Source organism: Panulirus ornatus, chromosome 43, assembly GCF_036320965.1.
Source record: "Panulirus ornatus isolate Po-2019 chromosome 43, ASM3632096v1, whole genome shotgun sequence".
NCBI classification, from domain to species: domain Eukaryota; kingdom Metazoa; phylum Arthropoda; class Malacostraca; order Decapoda; family Palinuridae; genus Panulirus; species Panulirus ornatus.
Genome location: NC_092266.1, coordinates 14,098,257 through 14,110,756, shown reverse-complemented (window position 1 = coordinate 14,110,756; position 12,500 = coordinate 14,098,257). Strand labels below are relative to the sequence as shown.

The window sequence follows — 12,500 nt, the reverse complement described above, 5'->3', positions numbered from 1 at the left end:
GGCTTTGTGTGTTCGAGATAAAGTCACTGGCCACAGCTGGGGGAGATAACTTCTGCACCTGCGAGGGGAGTAATTATACACCATTGTGTATTAAGTGTAATAATTCTGGGGAGAGACGATTCATTCGTGGCAAGAGAGAGAGAGAGAGAGAGAGAGAGAGAGAGAGAGAGAGAGAGAGAGAGAGAGAGAGAGAGAGAGAGAGAGAGAGTTCAAGCGCATCGTTTAAAGTCAGTACATCGGGGGTGATGGGAACTCTCACAGGTCTGGTCACTCACAACACAGGTGAGTGACAGGATGAATAGTGGACCTCAGCTAGCGTCAAGTGACGGCACCTATAATTTACGAAACCATATTCAAATTAGGATCTGACCACTGGCAACAAGAGGCAAATTAAGTTAAGTTCGTCCTCATCACAAGGTGGGACTGACTATCTTGGAGGGTCGACAGTCACTCGAGAGAGGGGGTTTGGAGGGCCGGCAGTCATGGGGAAGAGAGTCGTCTGGAGGGTCGACATACAGGGGAGGGTAGAGTGACTAGGAGGGTCGACTGTCAGGGATGGGAGGAGAGTGAATTGAAACCTCAGCAGTCAGGGTTGAGAGTGAGTGACTGGGAGGGTTTAATCAGTAGAGGTGAGTCTCCTCTGATCACTGTATCTAGTAATGATTTCGGTGTTATTTGCTATAATCTCCCTCGTTAGTCTCATGTTTTTGTTCATGATGGAGCGAGAGGCGGTGGCTCAGGGTGCAGGTTGTGTGTCAGGCGTAGTTCATGTGGTGAGGTTGACAGTCCTCCAATATTGCATCGGTGCTAATATACCACATCATTACAATTCAGACTTCCAGAGCAACCAACCATATTGTTGATCATTACGAGCGAACAAGTATTCGGACTAGTGTAATATATTATCAGAGTGATAGCCATGTTTTCATCAATCTCTTGGTAGTTTCTGGCCACAATATCTCGCACGACCATTTCGACCTTTCGATATGTTGTTGTAAATATGTTCCTGTAGTAAACTTTTATGCTGTCACTTTGAGGTTGTCTGCTCTAGCATATTGTTGACAATGGTGTCAAATTCGGTATTTGAATATCCTTTGTTAATCAACATTTGTCGGACACGTTGGAGTTCTTGGTGTAGAAGTTGCCAGGTTGAGCACATCTTGATCATTCTCCTCACGTATGCACGAATGACACTCCTCTTGTAATCATGAATGTATTCACATATTCCATTCATACATTTACCTTGGTTGGTGGGTTTTCTGTAAGCGTCGGTGACGAAAGAGCCTGTTGTGGTATTAACCATTACATCCAAGAAGGTAATCTTACCGTAATTATTCCACTCTACTGTAAATCTTAAGCCTGAAGTTTCTTGGAGCCGATTACTGAGGTTTTCCAGTGAGTTTAAGTTATCGATGCAGATAAAAATGTCGTCTATATATCTGCAGTAAACCTGGAGTCTCATGTTCTCAGGTCGCAGTGCTGTAGTTTCGACGTAGGATATAAATGCCTGCACGAAGACAACCCCCAGGCCATGGCTATCCCATCCACTAGCCGATATGGTTTGCCTTTGTGGACATCTGGAAGATGCTTCCACGGTGCAGGCACGTAACATTTCTCTTAATATATTTCTGGACATCTTCAGGGGAGGTAAGACATGGTGTTGGTTAACATAACCCAGGATGATGTCTGTTGTCCTCTCCACTGGTATATTTGTGAAGAGAGACTCCACATCAATGGAAGCTGTGATGTCATGTGGTTCTTCATGTCTTAGGACGTCAATAGACTCTGCAGTCGACCGCAGAGGATGTATGGTGAGATCAGTGGGTTTAGCTTCTTGGCTAACGTGTAGGAAGTGGAGAGGATCTGGGAGATGCCTGGCCTTAGAAGGCTGATCATGGGCAATTCTCTTACTTCAGGGTGTGTGTGTGTGTGTGTGTGTGTGATGGAAAGGACGGGATGCGAGATGTGATGTGGTACTTATACGGGATGGAACAGGTGTCATGTAGTGAAGGTACGTGATAGAACGGACAGAACGTAATGCAGTGCATGTACGCGATGGAACGGACGTAAGGTTCTATAACCCTCGTAAGGGTTGGAACGGACGCAGCACCTGTACGTAATGGAACGGACGGAAGATAGTATAGAAAGGGTCCGTAATGGATCATACGAAAGAAGATATCGTGTACCCGTGGTGGAACGGACGTGAGGTATTGTAGTGCATGTACGTGATGGAATGGACGGGAGGTCATGAAGTATGCGTTCCTGATGGGGCGGACGAGGGACAACGTAGCACATGTTCATGATGGAACGGACGGGAGGACATACACAGGGTCCGTGATGAAACGGACGTACGTTAGTGTAAGAGGTGTCCATGATGGAAAGTATGAGAGAAAATGTAGTTCATGGAACGGAGGGGATGTAAGGTCGTTCATGCCCGTGGATCAGACGCAAGGTAAGTGAGTATGTGTCCTTGATGAAACGGATGTGAAGCAGCGGAGCACGTGTCCGTGATGAAACACAAAAGGAGGTAATGTGGCACATGTCCGTGATGAAGGGAACAGATGGTAGTATAGTATATGTCCATGATGGGATGAACGTAAGGTCCGTGATAGGACAGGTGGGTAGGTAACGTCTCTGTCTCTGTCCGTAATGAAAGGTAGGTGACGTAACGCTGTACGTATCCGTGATGGAAAGGACAAGAATAACGCCTCCGTCCATGTCCATGATCGAACTAACCGGAGTGAGGGGGAGAGGTTGTAATACCAATACGTGTCCGTGATGGAACGTAGCGGTGGTCCCTCGATGAGACAGATGGAATGCAACGCCTCTGTCTATGTCCCTAATACAACAGAATGGAGGGTAGTATCCTCTTCTCTCTCCACCCCCAACCGTCCATGTTCCCAGTAGAACGTACGGGAGGGTAACGCCTCCTCCGGTCCGTCGTCCGTGATGGAAGGGACAAGTGGTATAATTGCTGCCGCTTGTTTCAGCTTTGTATGCTGTTCGGTAATATTTTCTTGTGTTTACCAGACTGCCACTCGCGCTGTCATCCTAATGAACATTTGGCAGTGCGGGTTAATGCCCCCAGCCCCGGCCTCAGTCCCGACCCCAGCCCCGACACCAGCCCCGACCCCAGCACCGATACCAGCCCCGACCCCAGCCCCGACACCAGTCCCAACCCAAGACTTGACTTTAGCCCCGATCTTAGCCCCGACCCCAGCCACGACCCAAGACTTGACTCGAGCCCCGGCCCCAGCCCCGGCCTCGACCCAAATCCTGATTCCAGCCCCGGCCCCAGCCCCAACCACAGCCCCGACACCAGCCCCGTGATTGAGTGATTTGGGTGGGAGGGTCTAGTGCTGTTGCGTTGAATTGAGGGCGGAACATGATGAGGTAAGGATTTTACTTGAAGGATCTTTGTTTTACTATGTAGTTTTTGAGTGCTTGTTGTTACTTTGGACCCTTTCAGAGAGAGAGAGAGAGGGGGGGGGGCGGGTCTTGGGGTTACCATAAATGAAATCATATATCAGGAAACTTCAGGGAGGGAGATAAGAAAATGTTTTGGAATGAGGTTGATAGCGTCAGGAGAAGAGAGCAAATGAGAGCATCGCTGAAGGAAAGATGAGGAGAAATGAGATGGAGTGTGTGTTTTGAAGGACTGTTGAATGTGTTAGATAACAAGATGGCAAATGTGGAGTATTTGAGACATGGAAATATGCAAAGCAAAAATCATAAAAGGAATTTGGTGAAAAGAGAAGAGATGGTGAAAATCATGCGTATGATAGAGTGTGGCAAAGCGGCTGGAAATGATGGCATTGCAGATGAATCTCTCAAGAACGGGGATGTAAGTGTTGTTGACTGGTTAAATACTATTTTCTTTGTATGTCTTGTTCAAGGCGAGGTGCCAGACGACTTGTGAAATTTTTAGAATCAAGGGAAACAAACGGCAATGTTTGATTTACAGAGGTGTGAATTTCTTGTGTGTACCTAGCACGTTGTATAGGAGAGTGGTGATTGAGAGGATGGTGGCTTGGATAGAGCATCAGAGTGGGGAAGGACAGTGTGGTTTCAGGAGTGGTAAAGGAAGCGTAGATTAGGTGTTTCCTTTAAAGGATCTGTCATGAATACTCAGAGACAGAAAGCTTTGTATGTGGCAATCAAGAATATGAAGAAAGCTAATAGATATGCTTTGTGGAAGATGATAAAGGCAATAAGAAAGTCTGTCAAGAGAACAAAGCGTTTGTGCGAGTAGGAAGAGAGGAGAATGAGTGGTTCCAAGTGAGGGTGGGTCTGCTGCAGGGGTGTGTGATGTCACCATGGCTGTTTGATTTGTTTATGGATGGCGTTATATAAGGGGACGACGTACTCTCAACGGGCTGAATAACGGCATATGAAGTGGTCAAAAAAAACACGGAAAGGTCTGTGGAGATTGGTAGCGGAAATTGGACGGGGGGTTTTGATTACAATGCATCATACATGACAGCCAGTGAGGAGATGTGAGAAAATGAGGACGTTCTACTTTGTTCCTGACGATTACTCGCTGCGAGGGAAACGGCGAACAAGTGTGTGTGCATGTGTGTGTGTGTGTGTGTGTGTGTGTGTGTGTGCGTGTGTGTGAGTGTGTGTGTGTGTGTGTGCTTATTCATCTTTCTATTCATCTATTTATCTATGTATTTGTAACTGACGGAGGATCCCTTTTCCAGGAACTCCTGCACCTCGAAGGCTGCGCTCCCTCCAGTAGCAGGATAATGACAGACTTCTCTGCAGAGTTCTTCAATGGTACCGTCGTGCTTAAGGGCCAGACCTTCAGGAAATTATCTGTGCATAAAGAGATGTCGACAGCTGATAAATGGCTGGAGAAAAATTGCAGAACAGGTTTGTAAGGTCAGCCAGACGTTCCTGATACATATTTTCCCTAACAGTTAACAAGATACATATTTACCTCCACATTCGGTAAGATACATATTTACTTTGACATTTAACAACGTGCATATATACCCTGACATTTAGCAAGATACATATTTACCCCTACATTTAAAGAGATACATATTTACCTCCACACACATTTAACAAGATACATATAGAGACGCTTCCAGTTCACACATCTTATGTTAATTGCCTCTCGTAAATCATGGAGAACGATGGCCCGCCTGCCACACAACACGGAGCGGAGCGCACAAAAAAATTAACCCTCATCTGCAACTGCTCGGGGCTACACGTAACCAGGTAGTCAGTTGTAGAAACAGATCGTTATTGTCCCTGGCGTTTCTCTAATTGGACAATGACCAGTTGGGGTGTTGGTGATTACTGCCATCAGCCTATCGTATTGCCGGGCAGCGGACGTGGATCATGTCATAGGTCACACTTAACGGGGAACCCCTGTCATTTGACCAATCACAGATAATCATCCTTTACACAGGGCGAAGACCACAGACGGAGGCGATGGCTTCATCACTCGTAGGGCAGAGACCATGGCTTATATCCTGCAGAATATTTGGCCATATTCTACTGTTTATATCTCAGTATATGATGCTATATCAGAGGTTATATGTGGTCTGGAATAAGACATTTTGTCAGAGGTTATATGCGAATGAATATAGGATTATACTGTGCGCCACCTCTTCACTAAATAGACAATCAAATGATATCCCACAGTGAAACCTGCCAGGAAGATGAAGCGTCAAGAGTCGCTCTGGGACATCTACTGACGGAGGAGACGCCCTGCGGGCGGCTTGAGTCTGCAGTCACACCGCCAAGACTTCAGGTACCAGAGTGGTGGACTTGTTGTCTAGTGGTGAGTGAACAGCCTGATTGCCCTCATGTGAGTATTTAAGAGGCAGCTAGATCAGGTCTGGGAGGAGTAGCTATTCCCAAAGGGAACTGGAGACGTTGAGGCTGAATGTTGCAAGTTTCTGACCTCTCTCTAAGCTGTTGGATTGAGGTCAAGTCCGTAATGGAAATCGTCAGGTCCCCTATCCTTACAGTGGCAGCTTTTGATCTGCCAGCGTCGAACATTGAGTATCGGTGTTAGAAATTGGTATAGCAGGTGCTGCCGTAGGTTGGGGCCACCAAACACATTTTTCCTGGGATTATTAGGTCAGGTCAGGTCACACGCTGTCATCTACCACCAAGTCAGGGCGTCGTCACAACCCCTTCAGCTTCGAGGCGACGCTACTGTCAGAAGCAGGGAAACGACTGACTCCTTGAGAGGGAGAAGTTTCTCGACGAGGCACTACTGTCTTTCGGCAACTGACGAAGATCAGAGTGAGAAACTGTAGAAGTTGGTGTCTGAGTTTGGAAGGGGATGTGAAAGGATAATAAAGAGTAAGGATATCCATACGAAATGTGCTAAATGCCTATTTCTGTATTTTCAATATAGTTCCTACTTTGTCTTAATAGGCCTGTTTTCATCGATTTATACGTGCCATAAATGTCTATTTTTGAATTGTCAGGATGAAAGTGTCAGTATCAAAGTGCCTATTTTGTTTAATATGCCTATTTTACTAGATTTGTGAATGGTATAAATATCTATTTTGCAGTTTCATTACATACGTTTTTTGTCATGATACGTCTATTTCCATCGCTTTCTAAACACCATAAACGCTTGTTTTTTTTTCTAACTTCAGTATGAAAATGCCTATTTTGCATCAATATGCCTGTTTTAATTGATTCATGTATCTTTCTGCTGTCATAAAAACACCTAAGTGTCTTTTGGATTTGGCTGCACTTTAACGGAAGCAGATTACTCAATGTTAGCCTGTAATATATCCCCCGGCGCATTTCAGACGGGTGATGGTAGTGTGTGTACAGTCGCACCAAAAAAAGTCTCTGCCCATTGTTTCATATTGTATCAACGAGAAGAGAGGCAGAGACTTTTTGGTGCGAGTGTACGCCGGGTATTCAGTACGCGTGAAAATATCCGAGCACGGCTGCGACCCGATCCTCCACGGCCTGGACCCTACTGTTTGCGTCAGTCAGTACTCTTTCGAACACTGCCGGACACACTTCACGTACGATGCCTCGGGTGTGTTTTTCCTGAAAACTTGATCATCTATTTACAGAATTTGGCTGTAATGTATTGTCTACAGATGTGGTAGTGTATTTTTCTTCAATAGATTAATTGGTTAACAATTACCTAGATTCACTAATGGTGTTGTAATATACATACATAACATTTGCATTATTATCTTTTTGAGTAAAATGAATATTGCCTTTCACGGTTTTTTGTTGTGTATTGTTTGCCTTGTCTGGTTGTTTGTCTTGCCTACTTGCCTGCGCTTTTTGAAGATTTTAGATGCCTTACCATCTGGACTCTAGAAAAACAGAGAAATTTGTTGGGGTTTGATTCTGAATGGATAAGAATTGGAAGTGAATTGCTTTAGATACCTTGGGGTGGACAGCGAATGGAACCATGGAAATGGAGGTGAGTCATCGGGTGGGTGAGGGGGCAGAGTTTTTGGGAGCTATGAGAAATGTTTATAAATGTGGGTGTGTGAAAATGGATATGTTTAAAGGTATATTAGTCTCAAAAGTGTTGTATGGATGCGAAACATGTGCTATAGATGAGAGTGTATGGAAGAGGCAGGATGTATCGGAAATTGATTTCTAATGACAATGAAGAGGATTAATCGAGTATGTGATGATAGGCTAAGTGAGAGAGAGAGAGAGAGAGAGAGAGAGAGAGAGAGAGAGAGAGAGAGAGAGAGAGAGAGAGAGAGAGAGAGAGAGAGAGAGAGAGAGAGAGAGAGGCGATGATAAGAAGAGTGTAGTTGAGAGTTGAAGAGGGTGTGCTGAAATGGTTTGCTCTTATAGAAAGAATGAGGGAGGAAAGGCTTGACAAAGAGGATATATGTGTCAGAGATGGAGGGAACAAGGAAAAGCGGGAGACCAAATTGGAGGTGGAAGGATGGAGTGAAAAAGATTTTGAGCGATCTGGGCCTGAACATGCAGATGGAAGAAAGTGCATGGGATAAAGTGAATCGGAGCGATGTGGTATACAAGGGTCGACGTGTTGTCCATGGACTGAACTAGGGAATGTGAAGCTTCCGGGTAACCTATGGAAAGGTCTGTGGGGCCTGGCTGTGGATATGGAGCACCGGTTTTTTTTTTCCATTACACAAGACAGCTAGCGAACAGATGTGAGTGAATGAGGCCTTTCTTCGTCTGTTCTTGGCGCTACCTCGCTAACACAAGAAACATCAAACAAGTGTGTGTGCGTGTGAGTGTGTGAAGAACCATCGCTTTATATATATATATATATATATATATATATATATATATATATACTAGGATCTATATCATGATGCCTCAGAGCGACTGGGAAAACAGAGCCACAGACACAGAAACAGAGCGTAATCACCAGCCTGGGCTGCCCCCGCGCCACACGTCGTGGTATAATAAGATTTCTCCGAGTCGATTGCGTGCGGGTTTATCCTGGGAAACGAAGGTGGGTTTACATGCGAAGATAAATTATATGGTAGTGGACGGGCGTAGGATTGATGGGGACACATTTGCCTCAGATGACCAGGCCAAACCTAGACAGACTATCGTTTCGTGCCCATCTTGCTCAGGTGTAAACAGAGGGAGCCAGACTCGGCCTCTCTGACTTAATCACAACACTATGACGGTCAGGGTTTAATGGTCATATGACGTATGACAGGTTAGGCCCACCGCCATGGCTTTAATCCGGTAGCATCCTTCATGTCTAAGGGGACAATCCCTTGTGTGGGCACCGTCGTAGCGACGCCCCGTTTCGCGAACGAGACGGGACGTAGGCGGCTTGGTACTGGTAATGGCCCAGTGTGTTGTCACGTTATTACAGGGGAGAGTAAGTATTGCGGTTACGTGTGTGTGTGTGTGTGTGTGTGTGTGTGACCTAAAAGCCGTCTGGTCGTGTTGTGTTCCTTACCTGTTTAATGTGGATCCTTTGGCAACGTAGGATATTTTTTTTTTTCTATGTATTTGTAGGGTAAATGTGGGATGGTATATGATATACCTGCCTCATCCGTTACCTGTGAGGGAGTTGATGTGAGAGATTTCTCAAATGTGACAAGCGGAAGGCCTCTCATTACACCTCACACACTACTTACCCACGAAAGGGCCCGTTCATGTTTCTCACGTTCTACTAGCAGTAGAATTGTTCTGTAGATGTTTCTCACCTTCTACTGGCAGTAGAATTATTCGATGATAATTTCCCACTTTCTACCAGCAGTAGAAGTGTTGGGTAGATGTTTCTCATGTTCTTCCAGGAGTGTAAATATTGGATAGATGTTTTTCACGTTCCACCAGCTGAAAGATAGATATTCCTCACCTTCACCCAGTGGTAGAATTGTTTGGTAGATGTTTTCCACCTAATACTGGGAGTAGAATTGTTGGTAGATGTTTGTCACGTTCTTCCTGCAGTCGAATTGCTGGGTAAATGTTTCTCACTCTCTACAATCGGTAGAATGGAATTGTTGGTAGACGTTTCTCACGTTCTACCAACGGTAGATGTGTTGGGTAGTTGTTTTCCGAGTTCTACCATCAGTCAAATTCTTTTGGTAGATGTTTCTCAGGTTCTACCAAAAGTCGAATCATTTGGTAGATGTTTCTCATCTGCTACCATCAGTAGAATTGTTGGTAGATGCTTCTAACGTTCTACCAGCAGTCGAAATGTTTGGTAGATGCTTCTCATGGTCTACCAGTGGTAGAACTGGTGGTAGATGTTCTCAATATCAAAAGGCGAGTCGGCTTTTAACTTTACCGAACGGGCTGTCATTTGATATTTTGTGGAAAGAGTTTTATTGCAAGTAAAATCACATATATGAAAGTATATATCGTCGAGTCCTAATTATCATATATATATATATATATATATATATATATATATATATATATATATATATATATATATATATATATATATATATATATATATATATATACATATATATATATATATATATATATATATATATATATATATATATATATATATATATATATATATATATATATATATATATATGTGTGTGTGACTAATGAGCTCTGTGAGGTTCGATAATCACATCCTTATGTGGCTAAAGAGCTCTCAGAAGTTCGTTAACCGTATGCGAATATGACTAAATAGCCCAATAAGGTTCGTTAATCATATATATATATATATATATATATATATATATATATATATATATATATATATATATATATATATATATATATATATATATATATATATATCTTATCACTGTATTTCCCAAATGTAATACTGACATCATCTAACACCAATTCCACCACTGGTAGAACGCGAGAAACGTCTACCAAACGATTCGACTGCTAGTAGAATGCGAGAAGCATCTACCAACAATTCTATCGATGGTAGAAGTTAAAAAAAAGATCTACCAAGCGATTCGACTGTTGGTAGGACGTGAGAAACATCTACCCAACAATTCTACCGTTGGTAGAACGGGAGAAATGTTCACACAAGGGGTTGTCCCTTTAGACATGAGGGACGTTACTGGTTTAAAGCCATGGCGGTGGGCCTAACTTATCATACGTCATATGACCATTAAACCCTTACCGTCATAGTGTTGTGATTAAGTCAGAAGGGCCGAGTCTGGCTCCCTCTGTTTACACCTGAGCAAGATGGGCACGAAACGATGGTCTGTCTAGGTTTGGCCTGGTCATCTGGGGCAAATGTTTCCCCATCTATCCTACGCCCGTCTACTACCATAACTGGTGCGCATTGGATATTCAGTGTTATGAATGGAAATGGTGAGGAACTTGTGTGGTTATGTACTGATAAAAGACTGGTGATTGGGAATAACTGGTTTAAAGAGATATACACATGTATACATATGTAAGTAGAACAGATGGTCAACGGTCATTATTAGATTACGTATCAATTGATAGGGGTGTGAAAGAGATACTTGTGAATGTAAATGTGCTGGGAGGGGCAGCTGGTGCGATGTCTGATCACTATCTTGTGGAGGCGAGGGTGAAGAATTGTAGCGGTTTTCAAAAAAGAGGAGACAATGTCGAGGAAAAGGGAATGATAAAAGTAAGTTTGCTGGGAAGGGAGACTTGTGTGAAGAAATACCAGGAGAGATTGAGTGTGGAATGGCAAAAGGTGAGAGCAAATGAAGTAAGAGGAGTGGGTGAGGAATGGGATGTATTTAGGGAAGCAGTGATGGCATGTGCAAGAGATGCATGTGGCATGCGAAAGGCGAGAGATAGGCAGATTAGAAAGAGCAGTGAGTGCTGGGATGAAGAAGTAAAGTTTTTAGTGAAGTAAAGAGAGGCTTTTGGACGGTACTTACAAGGAAGGAGTGCAAATTATTGGTAGATGTCTAAACGAAAGCAGCAGGAGGTCGAGAGGAAGGTGCAGAGGTTGAAAAAGAGGGTAAATGAGAGTTTGGGTGAGAGAGTTTCATTAAACTTAAGAGAGAATGATGATATACTTTGGAAGGAGTTGAATAATGTGCGAAAGACAAGAGAATAAATGGGGACATCGGTGAAGGGAGTAAAAGGAAAAGTGATGACAAGTAGTGATGGAGTGAAGCGATGGAGTGAGTATTTTGAGGATTGTTATTTATGTTTGATGAAAGCTTGGCAAATATAGGAAGTTTAGGTCGGGATGGCATGCGGAGAGAGTCAGGGAGAGTGATATGGTGAAAAGAAAGGAGGTGGTGAAAGCCTTGCACAAGATGAAATCTGGCAAGGCGGCGTGAGTGGATATCATTGCATTTGAATCATTAAGAAAGGGGGGGGGGACTGTATTGTTGATTGGTTAGTAAGGACAAAGGCATAAAAATTTTCAAGTATACCTGGAAAATTATATAAGAGAGTATCGTTTGAGAGGGTGAGGGCATGTACAGAGCATCAGATTGGGGAGGAGCAGTGTGGTCTCACAAGAGGTAGAGGAGGTGTTGATCAGGTGTTCGATTTGAAGAATGTGTGTGAAAAATACTTAAACAAACAGATGGATTAATCTGTGGCATTTATGGATCTGGATAAGGCACAAGAGGGGTTAAACAGAGATGCTTTGTGGAAGCATCTCCATGTGGTGTGGGAGGTAAGTTACTAGAAGCAGTTAGAAGTTTTTATCAAGAATGCAAAGCGTGTGTATGAAAAGGGAGACAAGAGAGTAATTGTTTCCCAGTGAAGGTCGATCTGCGGCTGGGGTGTGTGATATTACCATGGATGTTTAATTTGTTCAGGGATAGGGTGGTGAGGGAGGTGAATGCAAAAGCTTTGAAAAGACAGTCGAGTATGCATTCTATTAGGGATAAGAGGGCATGGTAAGTGAGTCAGATGTTGTTCACCGATGATACAGCACTGGTGGCTGATTCGAGTGAGTAACTGCAGAAGTTGATGAGTGAGGTTGTAAGAGTGCGTGAAAGGAGAAAGTTGAGAGTAAATGTGAATAAAAGGAAGGTTATTAGTTTCAGCAGGGTTGAGGATATATATATATATATATATATATATATATATATATATATATATATATATATATATATATA

The 12,500-nt window shown here is 43.5% G+C and overlaps 1 protein-coding gene across 1 annotated transcript; it reads right to left on the bottom strand.

The window, feature by feature from the left end:
- Nucleotides 1-1,027: 1,027 nt before the first annotated feature.
- Nucleotides 1,028-2,301, bottom strand: LOC139762271 (uncharacterized). The gene is made up of 2 exons (XM_071686865.1): nt 2,226-2,301; nt 1,028-1,863 (listed from the first exon to the last, which is right to left on the bottom strand). The coding sequence occupies exons 1-2, from the start codon at nt 2,299-2,301 to the stop codon at nt 1,028-1,030; spliced, it is 912 nt and encodes a 303-aa protein (XP_071542966.1).
- Between the last annotated feature and the right edge of the window lie 10,199 nt (nt 2,302-12,500).